General features: G+C 34.5%; 4 protein-coding genes across 5 annotated transcripts in view; 2 read left to right on the top strand and 2 right to left on the bottom strand.

Moving 5' to 3' along the window:
• Positions 1-299: 299 nt before the first annotated feature.
• Positions 300-18,888, bottom strand: LOC118269157 (inositol polyphosphate 5-phosphatase K). Of its 2 annotated transcripts, XM_035584110.2 has the most exons (10): positions 18,571-18,888; positions 18,289-18,408; positions 16,871-17,096; positions 14,031-14,206; positions 10,100-10,345; positions 8,364-8,517; positions 4,126-4,344; positions 3,222-3,365; positions 2,584-2,779; positions 300-2,079 (listed from the first exon to the last, which is right to left on the bottom strand). In XM_035584110.2, exons 1-10 carry the CDS (start codon positions 18,582-18,584, stop codon positions 1,883-1,885), a joined length of 1,692 nt encoding a protein of 563 aa, XP_035440003.2. In that variant the 5' UTR covers positions 18,585-18,888; the 3' UTR covers positions 300-1,882. The 2 variants fall into 2 exon arrangements, with proteins under 2 accessions (XP_035440003.2, XP_035440004.1); XM_035584111.2 differs by lacking the exon at positions 4,126-4,344.
• A 284-nt stretch (positions 18,889-19,172) lies between these two features.
• LOC118269270 (geminin) lies at positions 19,173-20,852 on the top strand. Its single transcript, XM_035584291.2, has 5 exons — positions 19,173-19,359; positions 19,472-19,593; positions 19,679-19,816; positions 20,133-20,259; positions 20,608-20,852. The coding sequence occupies exons 1-5, from the start codon at positions 19,339-19,341 to the stop codon at positions 20,713-20,715; spliced, it is 516 nt and encodes a 171-aa protein (XP_035440184.2). The 5' UTR covers positions 19,173-19,338; the 3' UTR covers positions 20,716-20,852.
• Positions 20,853-21,440: 588 nt separating this feature from the next.
• LOC118269269 (uncharacterized) lies at positions 21,441-23,198 on the bottom strand. The gene is made up of 4 exons (XM_035584290.2): positions 23,001-23,198; positions 22,625-22,910; positions 22,009-22,539; positions 21,441-21,921 (listed from the first exon to the last, which is right to left on the bottom strand). Coding segments are annotated over exons 1-4 (1,125 nt in total). The 5' UTR covers positions 23,003-23,198; the 3' UTR covers positions 21,441-21,615.
• A 685-nt stretch (positions 23,199-23,883) lies between these two features.
• LOC118269035 (uncharacterized) overlaps positions 23,884-27,810 on the top strand; it is a 36,588-nt gene continuing 32,661 nt past the window's right edge. The window contains exons 1-8 of the mRNA XM_050699488.1: positions 23,884-23,897; positions 23,976-24,157; positions 24,329-24,409; positions 24,763-24,888; positions 25,338-25,467; positions 25,857-26,028; positions 26,377-26,552; positions 27,069-27,219. Of these exons, the coding sequence (XP_050555445.1) occupies positions 23,884-23,897; positions 23,976-24,157; positions 24,329-24,409; positions 24,763-24,888; positions 25,338-25,467; positions 25,857-26,028; positions 26,377-26,552; positions 27,069-27,219 (1,032 nt within the window). The remainder of the gene's footprint in view (positions 23,898-23,975; positions 24,158-24,328; positions 24,410-24,762; positions 24,889-25,337; positions 25,468-25,856; positions 26,029-26,376; positions 26,553-27,068; positions 27,220-27,810) is intronic.

Here is a 27,810-nt window from a genome sequence, read left to right on the forward strand (position 1 = left end):
TATAAAAAAATAGGGACGGGCTCTATTTACGTTTTAAAATAAAATAAAATATATATAATGGCAATGTTTTATGAATCACAACACTTAACTAACAAGTTTATTGTCATTATAGACTGAGCTAGCATTTGCCCTACAGGGGGACTACATAATAAATACTTTTTTAAAGAAAGCATAAATAAAATATGGTAGGTAAGAGTAACAATGCGAAAGCTCACAAAATAATTTCGAAATAATGGTAATAATTTCAAATATTAATTATTATGTTATCGGCTTACTCACGTAATTGGAATACTGCTCAGCCTCTAGCATGGCTTGAAACTAGTCGAGTTCCTCGTCAAACAGTTACGTGTGTAAGCCGATAACATAATAATTAATTTAGTATGTCTCACGAAAGTTATACTTTTAAATATTTTATAGGTAAAGCTTCACCGAGCCATTTTAAGGACTGGTCATGGAATCATACGTATGTTTCTATAATACTGCCTAAAATTGTGTCAAACCCAATACCTTATATCGCCTCCCAACATCCGAATAATATATTTTATTATGTAATATTACACATTATTATATTAAACAACAATTAACCAATGAACGACTTTTACAATGCTATAAAAATTACAAATTGTACTAATATAATCACATAATGAAATATAGATATTTATTATTTACATATTATATCAATTCCTGATACTAGTTAAGTAATATTGGTCGCATAAAGCCGATTATACACCATAACCTCGTAGATATACACTAATAATCTTACATAAGGGTCAATTTACTCTGAGACGCGACGCGACAATACTAGAATAGGTTACTAGAGCAGCCGCCACGCGCAAATTTATATCTTATCGTGTTGAAAATAAAGTTGTATTTTGAGCCTTTCTTTTAAAACGTGCGCAGTATCACGTCGCGTCTTGGTAAGGACTGACCCTATGAATCAATGACCCATTTATAGCTTACACCTTTTTAAACCCTACCTCTATCCAGTAATTGTATAAACCGACCTTTTTGGCTAAAAGCTGTTGTTTTATGTATGTATATTCAACTAGGAAAAATGCAATAATTAATTTGAACAACAAACATGGCTTGCTAACAAATGTTATTAGAGAGCAGACATTAAGGGTGCTTTTCCACCTGAGATGTGCTATGTAGCTATGCTACAAAGATGTAATAGCTAAACTGTGAAACTATGTGACCGTTTCCACCGATACTAAGCTATGTAGCTATGCGAGGAAGATGCGCAGCTCGAGTATGCAATGTATCGATAGTAAGGAAGCCATCCATTGCACACATCTTTCAATACATAAACATATCTTAGTTAAACCCGTTTTCACCAGTGCTAAGCTATGTGTACCAATAAATATGATTGGTGGAAACCAAACGCATCCACAACAACGTAGCATAGCACATCTCTGGTCGAAAAAACACTCTAATGCTCTAACAATTAGACCTACGGCGACTAGACACAGAGAATATGCCTAAACAATGTTAAGTGAATAATATTATGCATAACCTTCTTACCGCATACATAAACCTTACAAAACAAAAGAATTTTGCGACACCAAAACTTAAAATTTTAACCGCGAACATTGTATAACACATTGAGCTATACAAAACCAATTTATCATGGTCTCGCTTTGTATGACTTTACCGTATATTCAACGTTCAGTTTATACTGGTTTAGTATAGCTTGATGTGCCGTAATAAACAGAAAACGTATACAATGCTCGCAAGTAGGCCTTTTATAATAACAATAATATAAATTTGTGACGTTCCGAATAAAATTTACGCTTAAAGCTAGGGGTACACCGACAATAGAAATCTAAACACCGTTATTGTTCTTTCTTAGGTTTGCCGGTGAACCGGGCAGGTAGGTTTTTAGTCAGTCAATGCTGAGATCGTTGGAGAAGTGTCGCGACAGCTTGGCAACATCAAGGCCTGTGAAGTCGGTGAATATGTCCGTAGTAGCGGTTGAAGGTTTGGACCTCCCAGGTGAAGAACTGCTCGAGGCCGCCTCACAAGGATCTATCACAACTAAGCTGTCCTCTTTGCTACTTACTTCGAAAGGCTCCGATATACCTGTGAAAGATAGTGGGTCTTAAGTATTTGGAGTACGGTTTAGTTTTGAGTAACTTTGATAATTTGTATACTGTGTTGAAATTGAGATTTGACTAAATATGAAAAATGAAAAAAAAATTAAGTTTGCAAAGACAACGAGAATACTTGAAAGAATTGATAATTATAGGTCTTAAGTTTTAACCCTTTTACGTCCATTACTAAGATCTTAAAAAGAATTAAGCAAACTTTTGAAACAGTATTTAATTTAGAAATTATCTATCTCAAAATGCCAGAGAAGACAATATACAAGTATGTAAAATATACTTCTTTTTTATGGTATAAGCTGGTAAACGGGCTGACGGATCACCTGATGGTAAGCAATCGCCGCCGCCCATGAACACCCGAAATGTTACAAGTACGTTGCCGGTTCGGTATTTAAGGGATGTTGGAGAATTAGGAATTGGGAGGATTGGGAAGGAGGGTAATTGGGCCTTCAAAAATACATTTCATTTTAAATCCACTCACCCAAAACACTCCTAACATCGTTGTTAGGCTGGCTAAAGTATATGAGCCTGTAGAAGCCAGGTGTCCTGACGCCGCTGCCGACTGGGAAGCTGAGTGTGATAGTGCGAGGCTGGCCGCTGGCCGTCGGTGTCTCGGGGAGGCTCACCTTGGCCAGGTACTCGTACGCTATGTAGTCATCTAAGCTGTGGAAGTTGGCCTGGAAAATGTATAACATTGGTTATTTTATTTGTGGGCTGATTGATGAGACAAATATTTCGTGGTGTAGCTGTGTAGTGTCGTTGGTTGTCACATTAATTAGGAATTATATTTATTGTTAGCATTGTGTCCCATCAGAGAAGGCAGAGATAATGATAATACCAAATATCACTGTTCTAGCATACCTCTTTCGCTTGTTTTACATTCATCAATATTTTCGTGCATGCTCGTCGATGGAGGGATTTTGCCCGTTTTCAAATTCCAAAATTCAAAGATATCCAAAAAGGTACTCTTTTTTACGTATCAAAACAATGCTGACAACAATTTCTTACTACAAGCTCATTTACCAAGTACATGAATACAATGTTTATTATATTGGTAGCAATCCTATAAGCCTTTCGATTTTTTTCTTAGTCTAATATAAACATTGAATGTCAACTTACATCGTAAATACCAATCCAATCGTTAGGATTGACTTCAATATCAGGTGTGAGCGTACACTGCGTCCTAAAGTCGGCATCACCGATATACCAGATCCGTGTTATTGGCGCAAACTCGACAGTCTTCTCCGTGTAGTTTGAAAACGTCTGTGGACAAAAAGATATTGATAAACTACTAACAAGGAAGATAAAGAAAACATATTTATTTATTTATTTATACTTCATCACAAAAAAAACAGTGAATGGCGGACTTAATGCCTTAAGGCATTATCTAAACATATGTATATATATTATGTACTAGTGTTATAAATTGTCACTTATTTATATAGAATAAGAGACAAACGAGCAGCCTGATCACCCAATGGCAAACGATCAACGCAGCCCATGTAGACTGGCAACACTAGAGGATATATCAATGTGTTGCCAGACCGTTAAAAATAATAATAACCTTTATTGTACACCTTAAATCAATTTGAACATAGGGCGCTTTTTAAAAATCAATACTCTTTCATTTCATTATAATACAATATTAATAGGAAAACATCTATAGTTTTACTAGTGAGGTGTGTTGCCAATAACCGTGCAATACTACTACCAAATAGCATGCAAACCATCCAATACATAATGATATTATTTTAAACACTACATCTATATGGGGTCTTCTGTTAATAATATTCTTTTTTATCTATATTACTAAGCAATCATAAAACTTCCTTACGCGTCTGTCAATAAAAATACTTTAAACTATAAACCATCGAACAGATCTTCATATGATTTTCACAAAATATGCACTAGAAGATTTAAGAGTTTACTACATTTTTCTATGAAATAGTTTAGCTCAAAACAGCTCCACCTACATTATATTACTCACATAAGACCCCAGAACAAGCAATTAAGATCAACTTACCTCTGTATTATCAAACCCATCTGTAGTATCGACCCTAGCGGAGTGGAATGCTATGGGACCGTCAGCAGAGTCGGTGGGTGGTGCCATCGGAGCACTAAACATGGCCGCCTGTCCTCCTTCAATTACCTCAGATGAAGCGACGATCATAGACCGCATTCGTATACCAGGAGGTCTCTGCGGCCGCTCCGCTACAAGCTCGCGAGAGAACGATTTCCGAACCTACCATGCAAGCGTGCAAAATTAGGGGTTAATACAAGCTACAATAGGGTATAATGTTGGGTAAAGGTTGTGTAAAATGTACAGCTGGTGCATTGCAAAGATTTACTAGTTTAAGGAGTTAGATTAGTTTGAAAGGGACACTATAATACAAGGATTTTTTATGGTATAAGGCAGTAAATGAGTACGCGGATCACCTAATGGTAAGTCAATCGCCGCCACCCGTGAACACTCGAAACACCAGAGGCATTATAAGTGCGTTGCCGGCCTTTTGGAGGTTAGGAATTTGTAACACCTCTGGTGTTTCGGGTGTCCATAGGCGGCGGCGATTGCTTACCATAAGGTGAAGCGTCTGCTCGTTTACCAGCTTATACCATGTACAAAAACTCTTTAATGGTTAAACAGACACCAACATCAATCTAAAACACGGATCCAGTCAAACAGTTAGTGCGATACACCAATAATAAAAATAAATACAGACACAATGAAAATTAGCGTCGACACGCCAACTGAATTAAGCCGACTGTTCGTGCAATGAGAATAGCATACCAAACAAACTACCGTATTTGTAAACGTAATTTAATAACGCGTGCATCAATAGGGTGATAATCAAATGTGAATGCTGCAGTTTCCGACCAGTTTAGGGCCCACCGTTTGTAAACATTGTAAAGGTAAATCTTTGTGTGGAGTTATGGTAGATACAACAATATTGACCTTAGAGAATATTTCACATAGAAATATAAATATTTCTATGTGAATTTAAGGCGATTTTTTTTTAGGTTTATTTTATGTACTAATAGTCGTAATCAACTGCTTAAGGCTGATGCTGCAATAACATAAAAACAAAAACGATAAAAATTATAAATTAAAAAAAAACTCGTAGCCTTTTTGGGAGCGTTTTGTTTACACCCGGTATAGTGGGAAAGTAATCATTTTACAAGTTTTTAGTATCAAATACAGTATGAACTATTAAACTAAATGAAAGTGGTATTACAGTTAACTTGTTGGCACGCCTATTATCTGTGCAAGCCTTAAATCTCAGTAGATAAAGCTACATAAGTCAAGGTTACTACTAGGTAATCATATTATTACCTAGCTTATAGTGCGAAGATACATAGCTATATCTATGTTTGTCAAACACAAATGCAGAATGTAGATAAATACAAAGGTACAAACAGGTCAGAAATAAGGTCACTACGACTAATGGTGATAAATGTACTTAGATAACCTTGAATTCGCTTTTAGTAGAACTTTGGGTCACACAGAAAAATATTACCCATATCGTATTAAGATACGGACATTACTAAGCTAATGTTTATATTATAACTTTCATGAGACATAATAGATTAATTACATATTATGTTTTGCGGCTTACTCACGTAATGATTTGACGAGGAACTCCACTGTTCAAGTTCAAGTTAGTCGCCGCGTCGTGTGTCGCAGAATGCTACTCATGAATACGAGCCTCTAGCAAGGCTTGAAACAAATCGAATTCCTCATCAAATAATTGCGTGTGTAAGCCGTAAAACATAGTATCCTACTAATATTCCAAATATGAAGTTTGTTAGAATGAGTGTTTTTCGCGTGACAACATTACGTAAATTCTACTGAATAAATCTGAATGAATAGATACAGAGATATATTATAGTCTGAACTATCACAAAGGCTACTTTTATCCCTAGATCGCGAGCAAAACCGCTGACAGAAGCTAGACCTACGTAATAAAATAGGTCACATATCTATCATAGTACATAATATAGGTCGTTCATAACACGACTAATGGGCGTTCCAAATAATATTATTAATTGCTTGAACTAAGTGATTCGAGACATGGTCGGCATCGCGTCAAACGAATTGGGTCAGTATTTATGAGTCCATGTCTAGACTAGACCGACAAAAATATTAGTTTCTTGAAACCAAATACATATTTTACGTAGTACAAGGCGCCTTCTAACTAGGCTTTGAAGTGTGGGAGAGCCATGCTTCGGCACGAATGGGCCGGCTCGACCGGAGTGATACCACGGCCTCACAGAAAACCGACGTGAAACAACGCTTGCGTTGTGTTTCGTTGTGTGAGTGAGGTTATCGGAGGCCCAATTCCCCCCTTCCTAATCTTCCCCATCCCCATTGCCGAACACTAACCCTTAAGTTCCTAACTCCCAAAAGGCCGGCAACGCATTTGTAATGCCTCTGGTGTTTCAAGTGTCCATGGGCGGCGGCGATTGCTTACCATCAGGTAATACGTCTGCTCGATTACCGGCGTGTTTCATAAAAAAAGGCGGAGTAGCGATATTCACAAGCCGGCTGGTTAAGTTGAAGAGATGAAGATCAAGTTTAGTACAGTGCTATATCCAGAAGAGTGGAGAATCAGCAGGAGGTCTATGTATAGTCAGTAGTGGTCGGAAACGGGCTAAACTAAATATCTATTGAGAGACAAGTATTTAATGGCGTTTGTTAGAAATGCTATTCTTTCATTGACAATTTTATAATTTAAAAATCTAATTCTAAACTTATATAAAAGAGTACGACTTAACTGTTAAACGCTAAAAAGTACGAAATAGTATATGTTTTTAAACTTATTATATGAACACAATTATTTAGCGAATATGTAAGATGTAAAGGCAAGATACTGTGTTAAGGCTCTACGTATTACCTGTGGCATTACATTCATCAATCAATGTTACTTCAATCTAAAAGTGTTATACAAATACTACACTCTACGAGACCAAGTATGTAATGCAATGTGGCCGATTCGAATTCAGATACATTTGAAAGTATATTGGAAAAAACAGAGTACCTTCATATTTTTAAACCGATTTCCATAAAAGGAGGAGGTTCGCATTACGATAATATGATGATGAAGTAGTAAGATCATTGAGGGAACACCTCAACGGTTACCTTGTATTTGGACTAAATTAATTTGTATTAATAATAACTTCTCACACGTGTAGATTATAAAGTAGTATAATGGGTCTGTAAATATTAGGGCTAAACTAAAAAGTAAAAAATAATGAAACTAAAATAAAAAACCAACTTCAAAAAACTAAATACAAATAAAAGATAAAACCTAACTATTATCGATCAAATGTTACAATAACAATCTGTTAGGTTACCAACCCACTTATAGGTTACAAGTCGGTTCCACAAGCCTTTAACATACTGTGACTTAATATTCCTAGGAATAATCTGTAATAAAATTGTGATAAAATTAATAGTTAAAAAGTTGTCTAGGCTACGAAGGTTTTAATGGATAATTTTCTTTAGAATTTAATTACCTATCTGTGATTTTCTAATCAGTGGATTACGTTCGATTTTTGACAGAAACTCCATACAACTAATAAATCACTTACACTATTACTTGCGTAAATTAATGGAAAATAGCTCTACTAGTTTCGAATCACAGATGGACTCTTCATCGTGAGCAGCATGCGCATACGCCTACTGTCAGTAGGCTTTGCGAGGTCTCCACGTCTCTCTGTGATTCGAAACCAGTAGAGCTTTTCTCCATTAATTTACGTGAGTAAACCGTGATTTTTTAGTTAATTTAGTATGTAACACGGTAGTAGTTATTATAAAAATACAACTAATGTCAATAATCGATCCTAATCCACAGATTTTGGATTGAGATGGGTTACTAATTTCGGTCGTTCATCGGCTCTTACGACACCTAACGGACGAGTTGGGATACTGACAAATGTATTATTTCCTCCTTTCACCATATATATGGTTAGTTATTATAATTATGAATCCAATCCGAATCAGTCACAGTGCAGTACCAACTACCCAATGCCCAATATGTACAATCGACAAAATTGGCGGTTGACCACATTAGGCGATATTCGCAGTAAGCAAATATCACCTAATGTGGTCAACCGCCAAGTTTGAACACGGTGCGTGTGACCACAGGAAAATAGCTCGGTGGATAGCAAGTTTGAAGCAGGATTTTGTTCACAAAGTGTACTAGTTACGGTAAATTTTGCCGATAGTACCTTTTATAGTCATCCAACACCTGACATACTGACCTTTATATTGAAGAACGCAACCACTGGCTTGTGGTCGCTGACTGTGTAGTGAGCCATGTGGTTATACGACACCACCTCAGCCTTCAGAGTCACGTTCTCATAATTATTCGCGTTCACTTTGTATAAGATTCTGTCGGTCCATGATGGTTTTCTCCTGGGAGATAAAAAAGAATATAATTGAGTGGGTGTTTTTATTTTTGTACATTTATTATAAACAATTATCTACTATATCTATACTAATATTATAAAGCTGAAGAGTTTGTTTGTTTGATTGTTTGTTTGTTTTTTTGAACGCGCTAATCTCCAGAACTATTTAAATCGGACCAGTAGGGTCCGATTTAAATAATTCTTTTTGTGTTGATTAGCGCATTTATCAAGGAAGGCTATAGGCTATAAAACATTACGCTATGACCAATAGGAGTCAATCAGAGCGGGTGAAACCGCGCGGAAGTAGCTAGTATATTATAAACAACAATATATTAAAAAATAACACAACAATACTTTATAAATAATCCTTTTCTTCATCGTCTTTACCAGTTATGTTATCCCTGAGTAAAAGGGAGTGAGTCTATGGCCATATACCAGCCTTGACTTGAGATTTCATAGTACATTTCACCTGGCAAACTAAAGTTACAATAGCAATCGCTAATGCGCCCATAGGTGCAATAATGAGTTCTAAAATGGTGATGGTACCTATTAAAAGCCGTATAAAATTACAATAGGTAAGACTAGAATAAATTATGACTGGCTTGGCAATTTCATTTGTATTTTCCTATTAAAATACATGGTACTATTCCTTGCCTACATTAGTCTTTAGGTTGATTTTATACACATTATATGAATGTATTTAATTATCAAGCATATTAAGGTTTCTTTAAGGTGCGGAATACAATGTTGGTATCAAATAAAACCACTATTATCATCTCAGAATTGAAATCCACATACAGTAGTGTTAACGATAAATATATTTTGTATAATACTTATTTATTTATTTTATTTTTAGCCGTAGTCGTCCCACTGCAGGGCAAAGGCCTCCCTACCCTCCTTCCACTCCTCTCTGTGCAGAGCTTCCACACATATAATACTTACACAAATTATGACAACAAACATACATAGAATCTTTAAGATTCAATTTCACGACATTATACCGAAGTATGTAAAGTTGATATCGGTAATTACCCATGATTTAATACAGTCGTTGTAACTGTGAAATTTGCTAACCATACGAAGTCACGTTTTTGAATTTTATTGACCAACTGATAATTTCTGTTTTGACTGCTGAAGTCTTAGTACTTGGTTGATTAAATGGCGGAAAGTGGAACTACTAAATTAAGTTAGATTTAGTAATTGAACTGTTTTCAAACAAATATCTTCTAATCAATTTACACAAGAGACGGCTAGCAAAGAGTTATATTTCTTTCAACTGCACGATTGACGCGGAGGCTGGGCAACTGGTTGAGGGATCGATTGACTAGCGGGATCGTATCCCGCACGGACCAATTCTTTGTGTAATCCGCAAATTGTTGCTTCGGGTCTGGGTGTCATGTGTATGTTTATGTAAACGCACCCATAACATAGAAGAAAATCCTAGTGTGGGGCAACGTTTTAAAAAAAACTACCATTATATAATTAGACTAACCATTAAAAAATGGGCATCATACTTATCTGTATTGTACATGTGTGCATATTTGTAAACTCTTTTAGGGACAAAAAAGACTGTTCAGAAAGATACGTACTTAACATCATATTCATCTCCTCCAATGATGAACTTATACGTCGGTGGGAATCGTATATCATGCTCGGTGAACTCAGAAAACGCTTCACCGGAGTCCATTACCGCAATGAGCTGATCATGAGCGAGAAGGGAAGCATATTTGTCCTTTTCTATCTTCTGTAATTGAGCGAGAATCTCTTCTGAAGTCGGACTGCTGCCCGCTGGATGGTCCGTTCGGAAGTTTAGGTCGCCCAACCAGATCACGTAGCTGGAATAGAGAAAGAGTTTTCAATAAGTTAAAGCTAAGCAAGTGTGTTACAACACCTAAGATATTGTACTTAAATACCTATATTTATTTAGAAACTTAGAGATTCAGCGACCCCACAGTCAAACCATTACAACGGTTTTGTGGGGCTTAGTCTATAATAATGTTACCTGTGTTGAAGTGAAATAAATAATAAAAAAAATAATTATGTGTGTATAAATACTCAGGAATGTTTACGGAAGCGTACACAGACGGTTTTCTCGCAGACTTAAGAAAAAGATACGCACCATAACACCCTTTTTTAATATCTTCATTAATTTATGAACTTTTGGTCACACAAAGACCATGCCAGACCCATCGGGTCCTAAACATAGTTATATTTACTTAAACACTATCCAGAACGTACAAACAGACGGATGGGACTCTAAATTAACTCAGCTTTAGGTGAGCCTACATATTGCTGTTAGGTAAAATAGTAACTATTTTATTCATCTATACTGTTAATTTATTTGTACTTATTTTATATATCGGATTTCTGCCTAACGTCTGAAATAAAATTATTATTAATTAATTATAATTATTATAAATGTTTGATATTGGTCATAATAACATGTGGCTTTCACACGCGTTTTTAGAGCTAGCCTAAAGTTGTAAAATACCTATCTATCGGTCTAACCAAGATTGTAGTACGTATCGCCCATTGTGATATCGCCGACCACTCCTTATCTTAACTACACAATTAACCACGGGTGTTACCGCAGCCTTGATCATGTAGGTACGTTCCATGAAAATTACTGACATTCAACTGAATCTAAAGACTCAGAGTAGGCAATAAAAGCTACAAAACTTCCCTAAAAACGGTTTTGAGCAGATTTTTTTGTCAATCCAGAAAAAAAATAACAACATATCCTTGAATTAGAATAACAATTAGTATGCCTCTACCATGAGTTTATAATGTCTTTGTCAATACTCGATAACGAAGATAATTTTTTGTATGGCAAATTTTAGTTTCGTAAGTGACCAGTTAAGAGGCGTTGTGAAATTGGACATACAAAAAAATTATGTTGTCACTATCGACTATTGACAAATACTATTGCGTCAAACACATGGTAGAGGTTCATATAATAAATCGGCTTAAGCTGTAAAATTAATGCAAGAATTTAAAAATAAATAACTAATATTTTCATCAGACCGCACCATTGTTTTGATCTTCTTATCTTAATACGAACACAACAATATGTTGAAACAATAGGCCATTCACAAGTTGATGTATCAATCAAATACGATTATTAATGATTAACTATGTTTCAATTCAATTAAAATGGCATGTTGCATCTATTGGTTTTAAATACCACCTACAAATAATCAACATCATATCAGTCATAAGATGTCCACTGCTAAACATGGCCTCCTCCAATGATTTCTGTATTAAATATATACAGTAAAGTAAGCTTAAGTGTGAAAGAGCCATGCTTCGGCACGAAATGGCCGTCACGACTGAAGTGATACCACGACCCCACAGAAACCCGACGTGAAACAATGCTTGCGCTGTGTGTGTGTGATTACCGGAGGCCCTATCTTCCCAATCCCCAATTCAAACAACCCATATATATCCTAATCCTCAAAAGGCCTGTAACGCACTTGGAACGCGTCTGGTGTTTCGAGTGTCCATGGGCGATGGCGATTGCTTACCATCAGATGATCCGTCTGCTCGTTTATCGGGTTATATCATAAAAAAACAGTAACCAAAAAATATATAAAATAGCTACAGTAAAGTAGCAAATTCATAACTACTTATCTTGAAATGCATAAAAAAACATGAAACCGTGACTAAATTCGTAACACTAAGCAACAGTTAGTTCAAATAAAATGCGCCACGTGACGTAAAGTTCAATATTTGCCAGATAAAGATTTATTACGTGGAATCCCCAAGGGCTATATGCTATAAAAAACAGAAATTTTTTCCTGTTTGATAGGAATTATTGGATATACTTGGAAGGGCTATGTAAATTAAAACAAATCGTGTAATTTTCCTGCTAGATAAGGAATTTTAAAGTATTGAATGAATCACTATCAAGCTCTGTCATACCTATATACCTATAGTTATACCAACTTTTTAAGTACTTATCAGTAACCTTAGTATGAGTTTACTTTACGTTTATAGTAATCGAAACGAGAGCGCGTTCGGCGCTCTGATTGGCCGGCTCGAATAAACTAACCAATCAAAGGGTTTAGTACGAGTTTGTTGTACGTTTAAAAAGATCGAAACGGCAGCGCGTTCGGTGCTCTGATTGGTTGGTTAATTCGGGCCGGCCAATCAGAGCGCTGAATGCACTCACCTTTTGAATACTTTAAACATAAAGCAAGCTCGTACTAAGGGTACAGACACGCCTGATAACTAGCGTAACATTTGATTGTTTGTATTATCTATGTATTTTGTTACAACATGATAAGAATTTTATTTCAATTTAAAATACCTATCTATTGATTTTCCCGATAACGCGTTAAATACCTACTATATCTATGTTCGGTGGTGATATATCTGTGATTAAATTGTGCTACTGTTTAGATTTACACTAAATAGAGTAATGTCATTTTATCTTTTGTGTTTATTAACAATAACAAATTAAATAATATAATTATGTTATAATCGCTTTTGTTTTACTAATCTTTGCTGTAGATTAGTATTAGAAATTACGAACATTTTATATAACAAAGCAGCTTTTATTGCTTACTAGGTTTGGTGCCGCGGGCTAGCTGCCGTTCGATAAAAAGAAGCCTATGTGTTATTCAGGATCACAATCTATCCCTGTTCCATATTTCATCCCGATCCTTTCAGCCGTTTTGATGTGATTGAGTAAGAAACATACACACAATCTCACTCTATTAGAGTCAAAATAGTAAGATTTGTCTCTCATAAATGTAACCATGAATGAGAACTCAATTTCAATCAATCAAACCATTTTTGTATGATGCTGCATAAGATCCGGATTTCTAGAGAATATAATTATGTCCGCACGAAGTAAAATGTTTTCAATCTGTGACCAATCGATGATGAGTTTTATTCCGCTTAACATACAGTTTATTATCATTTACCAAGAAAATATACTTCTCGTTTTTATCTTCTATGTGTATACCGTAAGTTCTAAATAAAAATACAGTGACACTACAATTGAAAACTGAGATAAATGATATTGGCAACGTACTAGTAATTTTTTCAATAATTTCATGAGAATTGTGTTTAAAAATAAATTCGTTCGTTGAATAACAACTACGGTTGAACATTACGACCTAGTTAAATGATATATTTCACACCTTTTCGAATGTTACAATTGACTATGTTAATCCCGATTTCCGATTCGTTTTACACAATCGATAAAACGAGAATAAAATCTTGTTATCAAGATGTCCATTTATGGCAAATCACACACATTTGTTGTGCCTATCAGAACAATCAGAATGAAAGTGATAAACAGGTAACTTTTTTATTTTAAGGGGGAAAATCATCCAATGCTTTTTCCCGCCTTGGGCGAGACGAAAGGGAGTGTCAGACTCTTACTGACTAAAAACCACCCCGTTCCTACTCCTGCTTATCGAGCCGAAGCCTCAGTAAACCCGCTAGATAGTCCGCAGCTCCGCCGGATAAATAGGTACATAACAGGTACATTAAAAACATACAAATACTTACTCATGGTACAAAATGTTGGTGGTCTCGGTGACATGGTACATGTGCTGCTTGATGATAGTGTTGTAGTCATTGATGCGATCGGCCAACAGGTGCTCGTGAGCAGTCAGGTGGGAATTCACAAGGCACACCGATACCCCGTATATGTTGAACCTTATACTAACAGCGCCTTTGTTGCCCTGAAACAATTGTGTTTTATAATTAAGGGAGACAAGAAAATAGAAGTTTTAATAGTAATTATATTTGGGCTAGAATGTAATTTGCGGTAAATTAGCCTTTGCTTCAAATTTGCAACGCTAGAAAAAGGCCGTTAAGCTGTTCAAAATATTTAAATTAGGACCTGTGTAATAAACCTTAACATGCAAATAAAGATTTTGAGTTTGAGATATTTAAACTGTTGTAGGAAATTAATAGAGATGTACAACGAAAAATAAGAATGAGGGTTCTTTGCATTTTAATCAGCATTGGCTTTACAAGTTGCGGAGTCTTTCTAGTCCAGTTGGAATCAGATTTTTTTTTTGTTTTAGATATAAATATTGCGTGAATCGTGAAATCCGGACAATAGTAAAACTATAGGTACAACGTTATTGAACACATATTTAACTATTATCCTGTCCTTCAATCAGTTTATTTACCCGGTAACAATCTAGTGATGTGATCTATTTCGATATTTTCAACTTATCATACAAAAGATAAATTCATAATCACGACAATGCTAACTTATAAGGTAAAGAATCCCCTCAAGAATTTAGTCGAAAAAGAGAAAAAATGAATATACGAATATGATCTTTATGGACAGCAAAATTGTAACAAAAATGTAAAGATTTTTCTTTGCGTTCGTGTATGATTGTTGTAATTAAATAAGTGCGTATTTAGCCAAGCAATCAACACAATAAATTACCTACAAGTGTTATGTACAATTGTACATACCTACATAATTTTTTACGACATTAATCATGACGTTTCTGTCATGATCAAAGGTTTATGATGATTAGGTACCTACGATCTCAGGGAAATTTACTGTTTACAATTACGTAAGTAAATGGGTGCTTGCGTAAAAAAGCAGGTTGGGTGGGCCAGTACCGATCGCCTGCAAACATGTCTTATCTACATGAATTCAAAAATATAAGGAAACTAGCAACCTGCCCAACTTCGCATGGGTGCAATGGTGATATGTTATACATATAGGTAAGCCTTCTTCTTAAGTGAACAATATTCGAATTTGGCGCCAAAAATCCGCCATTTTGTTTTTTTCATTATTTTGATATATCCAGTGTTACTCTCACAGTAAATCCGAATCTAACGAGACCTCTTAAGCCAAAATCCATCGAGCCGTTTAGGCTAGCGTGCCAAACAATTAGACATACTCTCTAAAAAAAAACCGCAACAAAATCGATTCCGTAGTTTAAAGATTTAAACATACAAAGGGACTTAGGGACAGAGAAAGCGACTTTGTTTTATACTATGTAATGATAAAATTAAATAAACCATTTATTCTATTACTGGCCAAATGCGCCCAAAATGTCATTTCTATTTATACTAAGGCGTTTGAACTCTAGACAGCTCCTAACTGGTCACTCGGCAACCTACTTCAAATTGAGGGCAAACACATAGAACCACGATAACGATATGTACCTACTTATATACGAAAATCCCACTAACTACAAGCCTCATCGATACAGAATTATAGTATCAGATATGCAAATAAATCGAATTGCTAATAGTTAGTATTTTATTTCAGTCACTCATGCAACCACTTATCGTGATTACTTGTCTTATCTGGCCTATAAAACCTATATCAATTGTTTAGGTATTATTCATAATAAAATGTTTTTTTTTACAGTGTTCAACTCTTTTCTCACGTTTTTTTTTCTATTGTATTTACGCGATGTACGACGAGCATGATTGATGGTACGACGAATAATTACGGTAGGTACTCACTGTCACGTTAATCTGTCACCAAGTGGGTATTAACAACGATTTATTTATTAATCAATCATATTCTATCTACTTAAATAAATAAATTTTACATTAACAAATATTCTTGTCAAATACATATTACCTACACTGGCAGTAGATATATTACGAAGTTCCCATAAGAAAGAGCATTATAAAAAAAAAAAACTGCACACATTTTTAAAAAGAAACTAGTAGATAGTAAAGTACTTTTAAATTGCATGTAATTGTAAGAATGGCTATTAGTATTAGTTCCATTCTACATACTGGTTTAATTACGAAGATCTGTGAGTAACAACTGAGTAACTGTGTGAATGGAATATCAAAAGTCCCAGTTTGAGTATGAGCAGTATTTACCAGGAATACTGGCCTACATGACTAGGTACAGCTAGTTGTAGAAGTGTTATTGCAAAGTCATGCAACCTCCTTTAGGGGTGACCTGAATTGTCAATTTCTTATGAGAATGCAATAATTCATAAACTAAACAATTTACTTACTGAAGTCTTAATGGGTGAATAATGGGGCACTTATATAGATTATAAATGACTTTGACCTGAATGTAACAGTGACTTTAGTACTTTACACAGTAACATGTGTTGTTGTTGAACATGATTTTCTTGTGTAGAAAAAATCTTTAAAGTTTTAAGTTAAAGCTTAATTCTAGAACCTTTATCCTGTGTTACCTTCTTCTAATTTGCATAAACCCAAAGGAAAACTAATGAAAATGGAATGTTGCACTGCACACCAAATGACCAATATAAAAATATCTTCAGTAGTTTTGTAAAAATGTATCACGAAAGACAGACAGCCACAACTCATAGCAAGGCACTTCCTTATAATAACTACATATGTAAGGACATAAAATGAAGATAAATTGATTTACTCACCCACATGCCTCCAAGTCCAGTCTTAGTGTACTGAGCCTCAATATCCCTCAAATGTGTGACATGCTTCAACTGAGTATACACTAACAGAAGTATACCTTGTAACCTAGTACTTTTGGCAATAATAAACCCTTGTCTACATAGTATTTTGTTAAAAGAGGATGTCCATGCATCAGTAAACAAAGAGTCCATAACCAAATTCTGTGGCTGAGATTTTACTTCTTGCAGTCTGTAAAAAAAAAGTTAAAAAAGACATAGACACATTTTGTTTGTCATTGGAAACTTATTGAGTTGTTCTTGCATAGTTAAAAAAGAAAATGTTTTGGTAGCTATTTAGTCCAAATGCAAAGATGTTTTGCTTGACTTATTTATCATGTGTGTTTATTAATATCTATTTTATATAATAAATATGGTTAAAACATTTATGTGTTATATTTTTCCTTATTTTCTTATAATATTTATTGGACTGAAAACAAGTTTCATTCTCATAACTATCAGTAACTAGTTATGTACCTATTTTATTAATAGCAAATAAAAAACAGTGTTTATAAAAAGAAAAACCTACTGTTTATAACAAAAACAGCATATTATATATTCCTTAACCTTCAGTTCTATTGCGAAATACATAAATATGATAAAAAATATTGTTACTATAAGGTAAATTTATGATAATACTTTTTTTGTGTTGATATAAACTATAGGATGTACTTATTACTTATTGGTGACATCATTATTTATATAAGGTGTTGAAACTATGTTCTATTCAACACTTATTGGACAAAATAACTCTTATAACAAAATATTATATACATACATAACTTCATGCCTGTCTCCCATGGGGGTAGGCAGAGACAATGGATTGCCAATTAATATGACTCACATACTTCTTTCGCTTCAATGATAACAAAATATTAATTTGTTATTATAGTTGTTTTATCAAAGATAAAGGATTATGTCCTTAAAGCTGATAGCTGATTGATTCTAGCTTTATCAAATATGGTGATAATTACAGAAATAACTACTATTTTATATTTACTCATCATTCATTACATCCACAGCCTATAACTGGCCAGTACTGACCAAAGGCTTTTATTCATCATTAAAATAGGTCAAATACAACAATAAATTAAGTATATTTTACTGTCCCAAAATAGCATTAGATTGGCAAAATTAGATTGAAAAATCCTAAGAATATATCCTGCCTAAAAAAACAACTTTTCTAATTCATACAGGACCAATTCAATATATATTTTTTTTAATTAACTAATCTTGTTTACAAGACTAATCATTTAAAAAAACACAGAATAAATATAAACATAAAATCACTACATCTGGCATAGTATCACATTGACCCAGAAATTAAGTAGGATACAAGCACACATTATGCAAGAACATAACTCATGAACTACATAACAACTTACCCAATCACAAAAAAGTCTGGCAATGGTTTGTTTTTATTGAACTGAGATGGAAAGTCCAGTAGGGCATTCAAATCCTGCCCTGGATTCTTGGTAGCCACATTCCAGGTGACAAAATAAAATCTGAAATACGTATTTCGAAATTAATTAGTGTAACCATGAAAAGTCAAGAATAACAAACGCTTAACCTTGACTCCTTATGACGCAAATCTGTTAGTACTTAGAAAAAACCCTATACCTTGATACATACATACATAACAACATCAATAATTATGCTCTACTCACTTTAATGTATCCATTTTTCCAGCTACACTGTAACTATCCTTAGGACAACCTGGTATCTATAAACTAACACCAAAAGATAAAAACGCACTTCAGGTATAGATAGATAAGATAGGATTCGAATAAATTAATTAGGTATATTCCACAGTAATTTAATATTACACCATATTGATACACTTAAAAAGTTTCTACAAATGTTTATCATATAATTATACACTGTTATTTTGTTAAAGTGTTATATAAATAAAGAATTGATTATTTTCTTATTTTTATTTCACTCTCACAAAACATCTCCCACCAAGCGCAAAGAAATAACTGACAGAAGTAATATCTGTCAATGTCTGGTTTATTCAAGTGTCATATTGTCAATTAATTTCACAGACATCATACAAATGTAAAGAGTATGCTTCATATTCGAGAAAATTTTTCGTTACTTAATTATTTAATTTTAATTATAATTGCTTGTAATTTTGCACGTTTTTTAGACCGTTTAATTTATTTAAAGTTCTTGATATCTATGTAACAGCTTTCAATTTGGTTTATAATGAACGCAACTTACAAATGGCGGGAAACGTATCTGTCAAACTCGAAAGTTGCTGTCATTAGTGTCAAATCACTTTGTCGTTGTCGAGCAATGCGTGTGATTTGTTTTGTGAACTAGTAAATAAACTAAATATCATTATATTTTCTAAATATCACCGGTTCAGTTATTGTTGCTGAAGATTATTAAACTCCAATTGCTAAAACCTACAGTATTACAAGAACATCATCATGAGTACTCAAGAACAACAGGTAAGTGAAATTTAGCTGTTATGGCATTACTTACTAGAGAACGCTAATGGATTTCTTATGATGTAGACCAGCTTACTACGTGGTATTAAAATGAAATCTTCTATTTTTAAAGGAGACTTCAAGAGTCACGAGGAAATCCCTCAAAACACTTCAACATACGGCTGCAGACCGCGAAAACTTGGTGGGTAGGCCATCAAAAAGTTTGAAGCATCAACTGAGTCAGGAGTCCCCTGTGTATGTATAATTTCTATTTACTAACATTGAACAAGTTATCTGTTTACAGAATTGAAAGTAATAGTTACATTTGTTTTGATTTCAGGGATGTTGAGGTTAAAAGGAAGAACTTATCTACCAAAGAAACTCAAGCAAACTTGGATACAACAATAACTGTTGATGATTTGACAAATCCTGAAGGTCCATCAGAAAAGTATTGGCAACTTCTTGCTGAGAAGCGTCAGTGAGTAAAACTTATTAGATAGATTCTCATGTAATACTGGATTTTAGTATTTGGTCTTAGGAAATTGGATCAAAATTAAAGTGTGTGCAAATGCTAGAACTTCTTCTGATAATAGTGTTATGTTATGTTCCCTAGTCATCTTCACCTAAACAGTTTGAGGCAGTTCACTGCTAAATCATAGGCCTCCTAATATGTATATTAGATTTCTCTATAAGAAGCATTTGGTGTCTTCTAAAGTTCAAATTTAAATTTAGTCAGCCCCAATACTTACTTATAAACTTTTATGCATGATTGAGACCTTTTTATTCAATTCCAGAGTTGCATTACAAGAAGCATTAGATGAGAATGAGAAATTAAGAAAAATAATTGAAGATCTTAAGGAAGAAAACACTCTCTTCAAACAGATGCTGGAAGAGGCTAACAGCTTTGTTGAAGTTATCAAGGTGAGTTACTTGTTTACAATGATACAAAGAGGTTTCCTGTTGTTTTTCTATCTGTATGTGCAAGATAACATGAAAACTGCTAGACAGATTTCTTTACATTAATTATTATATACAAGGAACTCGATTAGTTTCAAGCCATACTAGAGGCTCATATTCATGAACAGCATGATTTCTGTAGTTTACACTAGTAGATAAGTTGAATTCTTGAGGAAAGTTAGGTTCATGAGTTTATGGTGTTTTAACCACAAGTAATGATCTAGTAATAATAGAACTAGCTAATTAGCGATTTAAATCATAATTAATTACTTAATCACTTTCATTATGTACTAATTACCACATTACTTGCAGGAGGAACTGGCCAATAACTCCAACAATGACACTGGCATTGATGTCAATGATGTCAGCACTGCTGATGAAACTACTGATGATGTGGAGACCAAGACTGCCAATCAATAATAGAGTCCTAAAGACCTAGGTTAGGGATGGCTAACTAATGGCTACATTGCCATTGATGGCACGCAAGAATATTTTGGGCATGTCACTTATCACAAAACTAACAGCCTACAACATGCTTATATGTCGATCTTTGGTGTTACCGGGGTACTTAGACTTAGGTGCCACTGACCATGAGCGACACACTAGCATTATAGCTTCTAATAGCACAGTAAAAAATTATAATGAACAAATATGGCAGATTGACATCTAAACTAAAGCTTTGCCATCCCTGTCCTAGGTTCTATATAACTACATGCCAAATGTGTTTCCTATATTATTAGTTGAATATTGTAATAGCAATAAAACATACTATGTCCAATGAACTTAAATAAATCGTAATATTGGTTGATATTTGCATAGTGTGCAATGAATCATAATATTTGTTATTTACATAGTATTTTTTGTGTGAAACTAGACTAAAATGAACCTGCCCATATTGTTTATGCAACTAATAAATATTAAAAGGTGGCATCAAATGCATTGCTTGATTAATTTATTACATTATATTTGGGCAGTGAACTAACACAAGTTAGTTTAGTAAACCTTCCTTGTTTTATCTTTTAACTTTTTTTTTGCTACGATTTACATTTTATTATTTGAGTTTGAAAGTTCACTTAGCATTAAGAATTGCATTTCCTGTAATGTGTAATTTTCTTTTTGTTTGTACTGTAGTAAGAATAAAACAATTATTAAACTTTAATTTGTAAAAAATGTAAATCTTTATTTGATTTCATTTATACATTTTCAGGTACAATTACTACTAAAATATTATACTAAAGCCCCAATAATTTACGTATATTTATGATTATGTATGTACAGTACAAATATCAAGTATAAAAAATAAGGCACAACTAGCAACACTCACTGTTGTTGATATTTTAAGAAAGCCTGAAATTGTGTATCAAAATTAACCTCATATGTCCATGGCATCAAGTCCGGATACATTGTGATTCGTCTAAATAGATCAACATTGGCATTTTGTGGCAACACACTCCTCACTTTCTTGTTGAGGCAACCCGAGGCATGAATGTAGTTGTTTACAATAAGGTTATAAATAAAATTTACATATTTATGGTCCAAGTTATCAGATGTGTTAGGAACAGTTGGATTGTGGGACTTGATTTCATCCAAGTAGCCAGGTGTAATGATGGGAATGATGATATCTGCCTGTAAATAAAATAAGAATTTAATTAATTCATGAACCATGAGTCTCATCTCTCAATAATATTGTGTATGATCTCTCAATTTACTCACTTTTTCAAAATATTCCCTAATAAATTTCTCTGGATTTTGATACAACTCTTCCCTTTTATTGTTCAAAGTGATGACTTGAACATTTGGTATTTCAGTCCAGTTTTCAACATATTCTTGAATATTCACAGCAGTTGGAAAACCATCTTGTGTATAAGTCAAGAAGAATATTGGGCTATCATTAACTACAGGCTCATTCGGTGTAGAAGGTATCTTCAAAGATGGTTGTTTTGGTTTCTTTGGTTCCTTATCTTGAGAAACCACCTTATTGCTAAGAGCTGCTGGCAAATTGTTGGGAATATTTTTTGGCCTAACTACCTCTCTTTGCCCAGAACTTTTACTTTGATAACCACTGTCATCCTTATTGAAGAATTGAGCTATTTTGCAAAGAGGATCTTCCAAAGATTTCAAAATATCATACCGCTTCATCTTAATGAAAGCATCGATTATTTTGTCAATTGTTGCATTTTCGTTTTGTCTAAATACTTTAAGCACCATGTCAACATGATCCTCTTGGACTGAGTACATTATATACTGAAAAAAATGTATGCAATATTATCAATCAGGGTCAACAAAAGTTCACTTAGATTACAAAGTACCTAATTAAATTGATACTCACATTTAATTTATTACTGTCAATCCCTAAAAGAAGGCCAAGTTCCCGCCACGTATTGGGACTACCACCAACTTGAGTTAGTATCCTCTTCCACAGCTCATAACACGAAGAACCCATTGCAGAAGTTGCGTGACGATAATATAACAAATCAGCATGAAGATTACAAGATTTTTTACTCAAAGAATTCAATTCAGTTATCTCTTTGGTCCATTCCTGCTTTACCATGTCTTCTAAAACCAGTGTGTCAATAGTGATCGTGTCAGGATCAGGATACATGCTTTGGGTTTCCCTGTAAAAGTAGGTAATCAGTTGATCAATATGTTATAAATTCTATACTGAAATATTTCATATTATATTGATTTTGGTGATTAAAACTTACATATTTGTACACTATTTTGGTCTAATTTCGTATTTAAAACAATTGAAAGCACTCAAACAGATAGAATTTCATCGGACACTTCAAAGTTCAAAATAAAAGTTAATGAGGAAAAAGTCACACAAAAATATTGTTGTCTACTTGTTCATCGGATTTCCTCGTAATTCTCGTAACTTGCTTGACAGTTAATTTGACAATGACAGATGAATGAGATGTTACTTATTCTTTTTTTGCCTCTGCGTGTGCGCATGATACTGTCTACGGGCGGCGCAGAACGTATAATTATTTTTTAATCTCTGATTGGTTTGTGATTAGGAATGGATGATTTTTCGGATAAATGCTCAAAATAGCTGGGTCTGAGCTACTGGGTGAATACTGTGTATTAATTCACTTTTTTTCATAACACTAAATTAAAAACAGATGATTAAATACTCAGTATTTATGAATTTTGAGTATTTATCCGAATAATCGCCTATTACATATACTATGGTAGCGGTAAAACAAAAGCCTATAAAATACGAAACATTAAAAAAATACAAAATATTTATTAACTTAACAAAGCATAATATTATTTCGACATTATGACATTTTGAACGCGGTACTCGCTACTCTTACATCTTTAATGTAATAAAATAGAAAAATTTCGTCAGCATGAACGTTGGGTGAACTTATATTTTATTTTCCTTACTATATGACACTGCAATTATCAATGCTGTGTAGTACCGCCTTTATTTTTTATATCGATGTTGCCATCTTTTTTTGTCACTGTCATGATCATCTGTCACTTTTGTTAGCTTAGTATTTTGGCGGGATTTATAAAAGTTTTCTTAAATAAAAATAACAAACATTTTATTTGTTAATTAAAGTTTATTGATAAACATCAACAATGACTAATACTCTGTGAGTTAAATCATCATCAGTTTGTTTATTTTTCTGTACAAAAACAGCTAGTTACATTAATATTTATGTATTTTTCAGTGAAAGTTTTACAGATGTTTTGGGCGATGAAATTGGTAACTCCCAACCTCTGTCTTTGCCGTCATCTACTGAAAGTAGAGGCTTGCCTCTGTCTGTCAATAATCCTATTAATGTTGGAGTAACAGAACGCCCATCTAAATGTACTGGACAACGTGGACAATTCAGGAGTGTGGAGGAAATAGGTAAGTTTAAGTTTCCTATTTGACTTTAAAAATTACCGTATTCCAGATACTTACCTGTCTAGGTGTATGTGCTATAATATACTTACTATACCAACCTTTTGACTGTCTACTTTGATATAAAAATTCAATCATTACACTTATTGTACCTGTCTAATAATGATGTTTTTGCAGACCCTAAATACCGGGATGTGTTTTCGTATCCATATTTCAACCTGGTACAATCTAGAGTTATAGAAGATGCCCTATATTCAGGTAACATGTTGTAAACTTTTTTAAGGTACCTAATCTATGAAGAACTAGGTATGTAATCAAATCTATGAATCTGTATTAGGTACCTAAGTATACACACACCTCTAAATATTTTGTCTAGTATATATATATATAATATATGCACCTCTTATTTATTAATTTTAAAACTTAACTTGATTTTCTACTTCTACAACTAACTTAGATAGTTTTTCTTCAGTACTTTTTTTTTTAGATAATATGAATAAAAAATTAAATAAAAAAAATCTAAATAATAAAAATAGTAAAAAGAATGAATGAGATACCTCTAATTCAGTTCAACATCGCTAGAAATTATCTTTGTCTAAATTATTTTTTAGACAAGTCCATAGTTGTATGCGCTCCGACTGGATCAGGCAAGACAGTTGTGTTTGAAATGGCCATAGTGCAGCTTTTGATGGAACTGGAAGACAAACAGTACTCTGAAGATTTCAAAATTATTTACAGTGAGTGCTAATAACTTGTATTACACCATTTTAATAAAATTAGGTACTTATTTTTAAATATGTAATTTAAATAAGGTGGTCACCTTAGTGATTTTTATAACAACTATTATGAGATTTAACTAAAAAACTCATGGTTTACTCATGTACACTAATAGAGAAAAGCTCTACTAGTTTCGAGTCACAAGGGGATTCTTCATCATTAGCAGCGTGTGCAGACGCGGTGACGTCGCGCAGCCTACTGTTTTTTAGTTAACCTTGGTGATTTCATTTACAAAAACTTTTTTTTTATCTTTATTAAATAAATTTATAAAAACTTAATATCTGTAAGGCAACATCATAACTACGTAGCTTGATGTCAAATTAACACTTTAACCACAGGCGCCTCGCATTAATATGATAAAATTATCATTTCAATCCTTGCCATGTCAGTTTTAAAGTCTACTTTTCAGTGGCTCCAGTTAAAGCGTTATGCACAGAAAGATTGACCGAATGGTACTCAAAGTTTACGAAGCTTGGTTTGATGTGTATCGAAGTTACTGGCGACACTGATGTTGATTTCACACAGTTAAAACCTTACAAGTAAGTTTTTTTTTATTAGCTCTCTGATTTTCGAATCTTTTGAATGCCTGGAGTATTGTAGATAAGTGTACGGGTCTTCGGACGGCGGGCAAGTGTAGTTCGCCGACTCGCCCGACCAGAACCAGACGCGTGCGTCTCAAAGAGCCATCAGACCACCACAGCAGGGTTGACGCCTACCTAGCGGATTTACCGGGGCTCCGGCTAGAAAAGCACGAGAAGGAACGGGGTGGTTTTTGTCAGTAAGAGTCTGACACTCCCTTTCGCCTCGTCCAAGGCGGAAGATGGCATTAGATGATTTTCCCCCATAAAAAAACTATAGGTACCTACTTCGCTGAAAGATTAAGAAAACAATGTTCTACTTACAAAATTGGTACTTTTCTTAACTGCAGAATAATAATAACGACTCCAGAGAAATGGGACATGTTGACGCGTCGGTGGCGGGACCACCGCGGTTTGGTCGAAGTGGTCAAGTTGTTCCTGATAGACGAGGTTCACATACTGAACGATGAGACGAGAGGACCCGTGCTAGAGGCTGTTGTAAGCAGGATGAAGACTATTGAAGTGAGCTTTTTTATCTAGGAATTATTCTCCTCATCAATTCTTATTGTTTGAGCCTTTTCATGTTACGATTTTTATCAAATAAAATAGCTTACTCCCGGCAACGCAACTGTGACTCCTCTGGTGTTGCGGGTGTCCATGGGCGGCGCTGATCGCATCAGGTGACTCGTTTGCTCGTTTGCCACCTATTCCATATAAAAAAATATAAAACGTCAAGTCGCCACCTGCATTCCACTGACACACAGCGTTTTCTGGTCCGCGATCAACACTCAATCACCTTCTTAGCCCAGCGGCCAACAATCCTTCGGGTCAGTAGAAAGCATTATAATTATTATTTCGCAACTTCTTCAGAGTTCAGCCCAATCAGTCCATCGTATAGAACAATTGCAAAAAGAGATGCAAGGTGAAACAGTATCGTACAAATCACCTCCGAGGATAAGGTTCGTCGCAGTATCTGCTACCGTTAGCAACCCTGAAGACGTCGCCACTTGGCTGGGAAGTAGTGACAAGCCTGCTGTGTTTTATAAGTAAGTGGATATACCATTTTTATCCCTTATTTGTTGAAGTCTTAGTATGATCTGATGTACGATGATGATAGTAGGTGGTTAAAGTTTTTAGTCTGATCATGACCACGGCTTGGCCCTTGTCAGCCCTTGTGACCTATCTCGTTTTGTCTCTCATAAGGGTTGGTCTAGCTTTGAAAATGGCTGCTGATTAGTTGGTGTCAGAAGCCATTTCCATACTATATTAGGTATCATATCAACATAGCAATGCTACTCCATACTCCATTCATAGCTGAAAGCATGAGAGCGAAATCCAAAATAACACATTACCTGACATTACGTAAAGTTGTTGTATCTGTACCCTTAGTACAAGTTTGCTTTACGTTAAACGAAAACGAAATCATAGCGTGATCAGCGCTCTGATTGGTTGGTTCATTCATGCTGGCCAATCAGTGCGCCGAACGCGCTCTCGTATCGTTTTCGTTCAACGTAAAGCACACTCGTGCTAAGGGAACTGATAGAAAACTTCTTTAATCACAGGTTCGGAGATGAATGTCGTCCTGTAAAGTTGAAGCGTATAGTGGAAGGGTACCCGTGCGCTGAAGGTACCAGTATATTCAAGTTCGACATCATTCTTAACTACAAACTCTGGCCCATTATTCAGAAGTACCATTGCGGGAAGCCTACTCTGGTAAGTTTATAAAATCTACTTTTGTACTATCCTTTTACTGTTTTTCTTTACACTCTGCTGCGCCTAGAGCTGACAATAAAGTGTCCCCAACTCGTTTCTCCAGATATTTGTGGCTATTGTGACTTATCCATAGCCACGGTAGCCAGTCATTGGGTGAACTATATCGTAAAGGATACGACTAACAACAGCATGTCGTATGCTATACGAATCTTCCTACCTATCTAAACATAGAGAAACCAAGTACCTAATGATTCATCTAAATTGGAGCAATTCCTCCACAAAGTTAGTCTACCTTTATGGAGCATTGACGCAATAATAAATAGTTTTGGAGGTACAGTCAACATGATATTCAGGATAACACTAGTGCAAATATTCTAAAATCTGCGATGCATAATATGTCTCAGCTTAGCCCTTTATAAGGCATAAGTAACATTAAAATAAAACTAGTTGTGGTTTATTAAAATATGCGTTTTATAAGATTCACAGAATTTTTCGTTGAAGTAAACATGGTGGTAAAAATATTCCCTTCGTCTTATAAAGCTTAGCTGGCTAAATGCTGAATGTATTAATTACTAGTATAATTTTACAGTA

The sequence above is a fragment of the Spodoptera frugiperda genome, chromosome 2 (assembly GCF_023101765.2).
Source record: "Spodoptera frugiperda isolate SF20-4 chromosome 2, AGI-APGP_CSIRO_Sfru_2.0, whole genome shotgun sequence".
Classification (NCBI taxonomy): Eukaryota; Metazoa; Arthropoda; class Insecta; order Lepidoptera; family Noctuidae; genus Spodoptera; species Spodoptera frugiperda.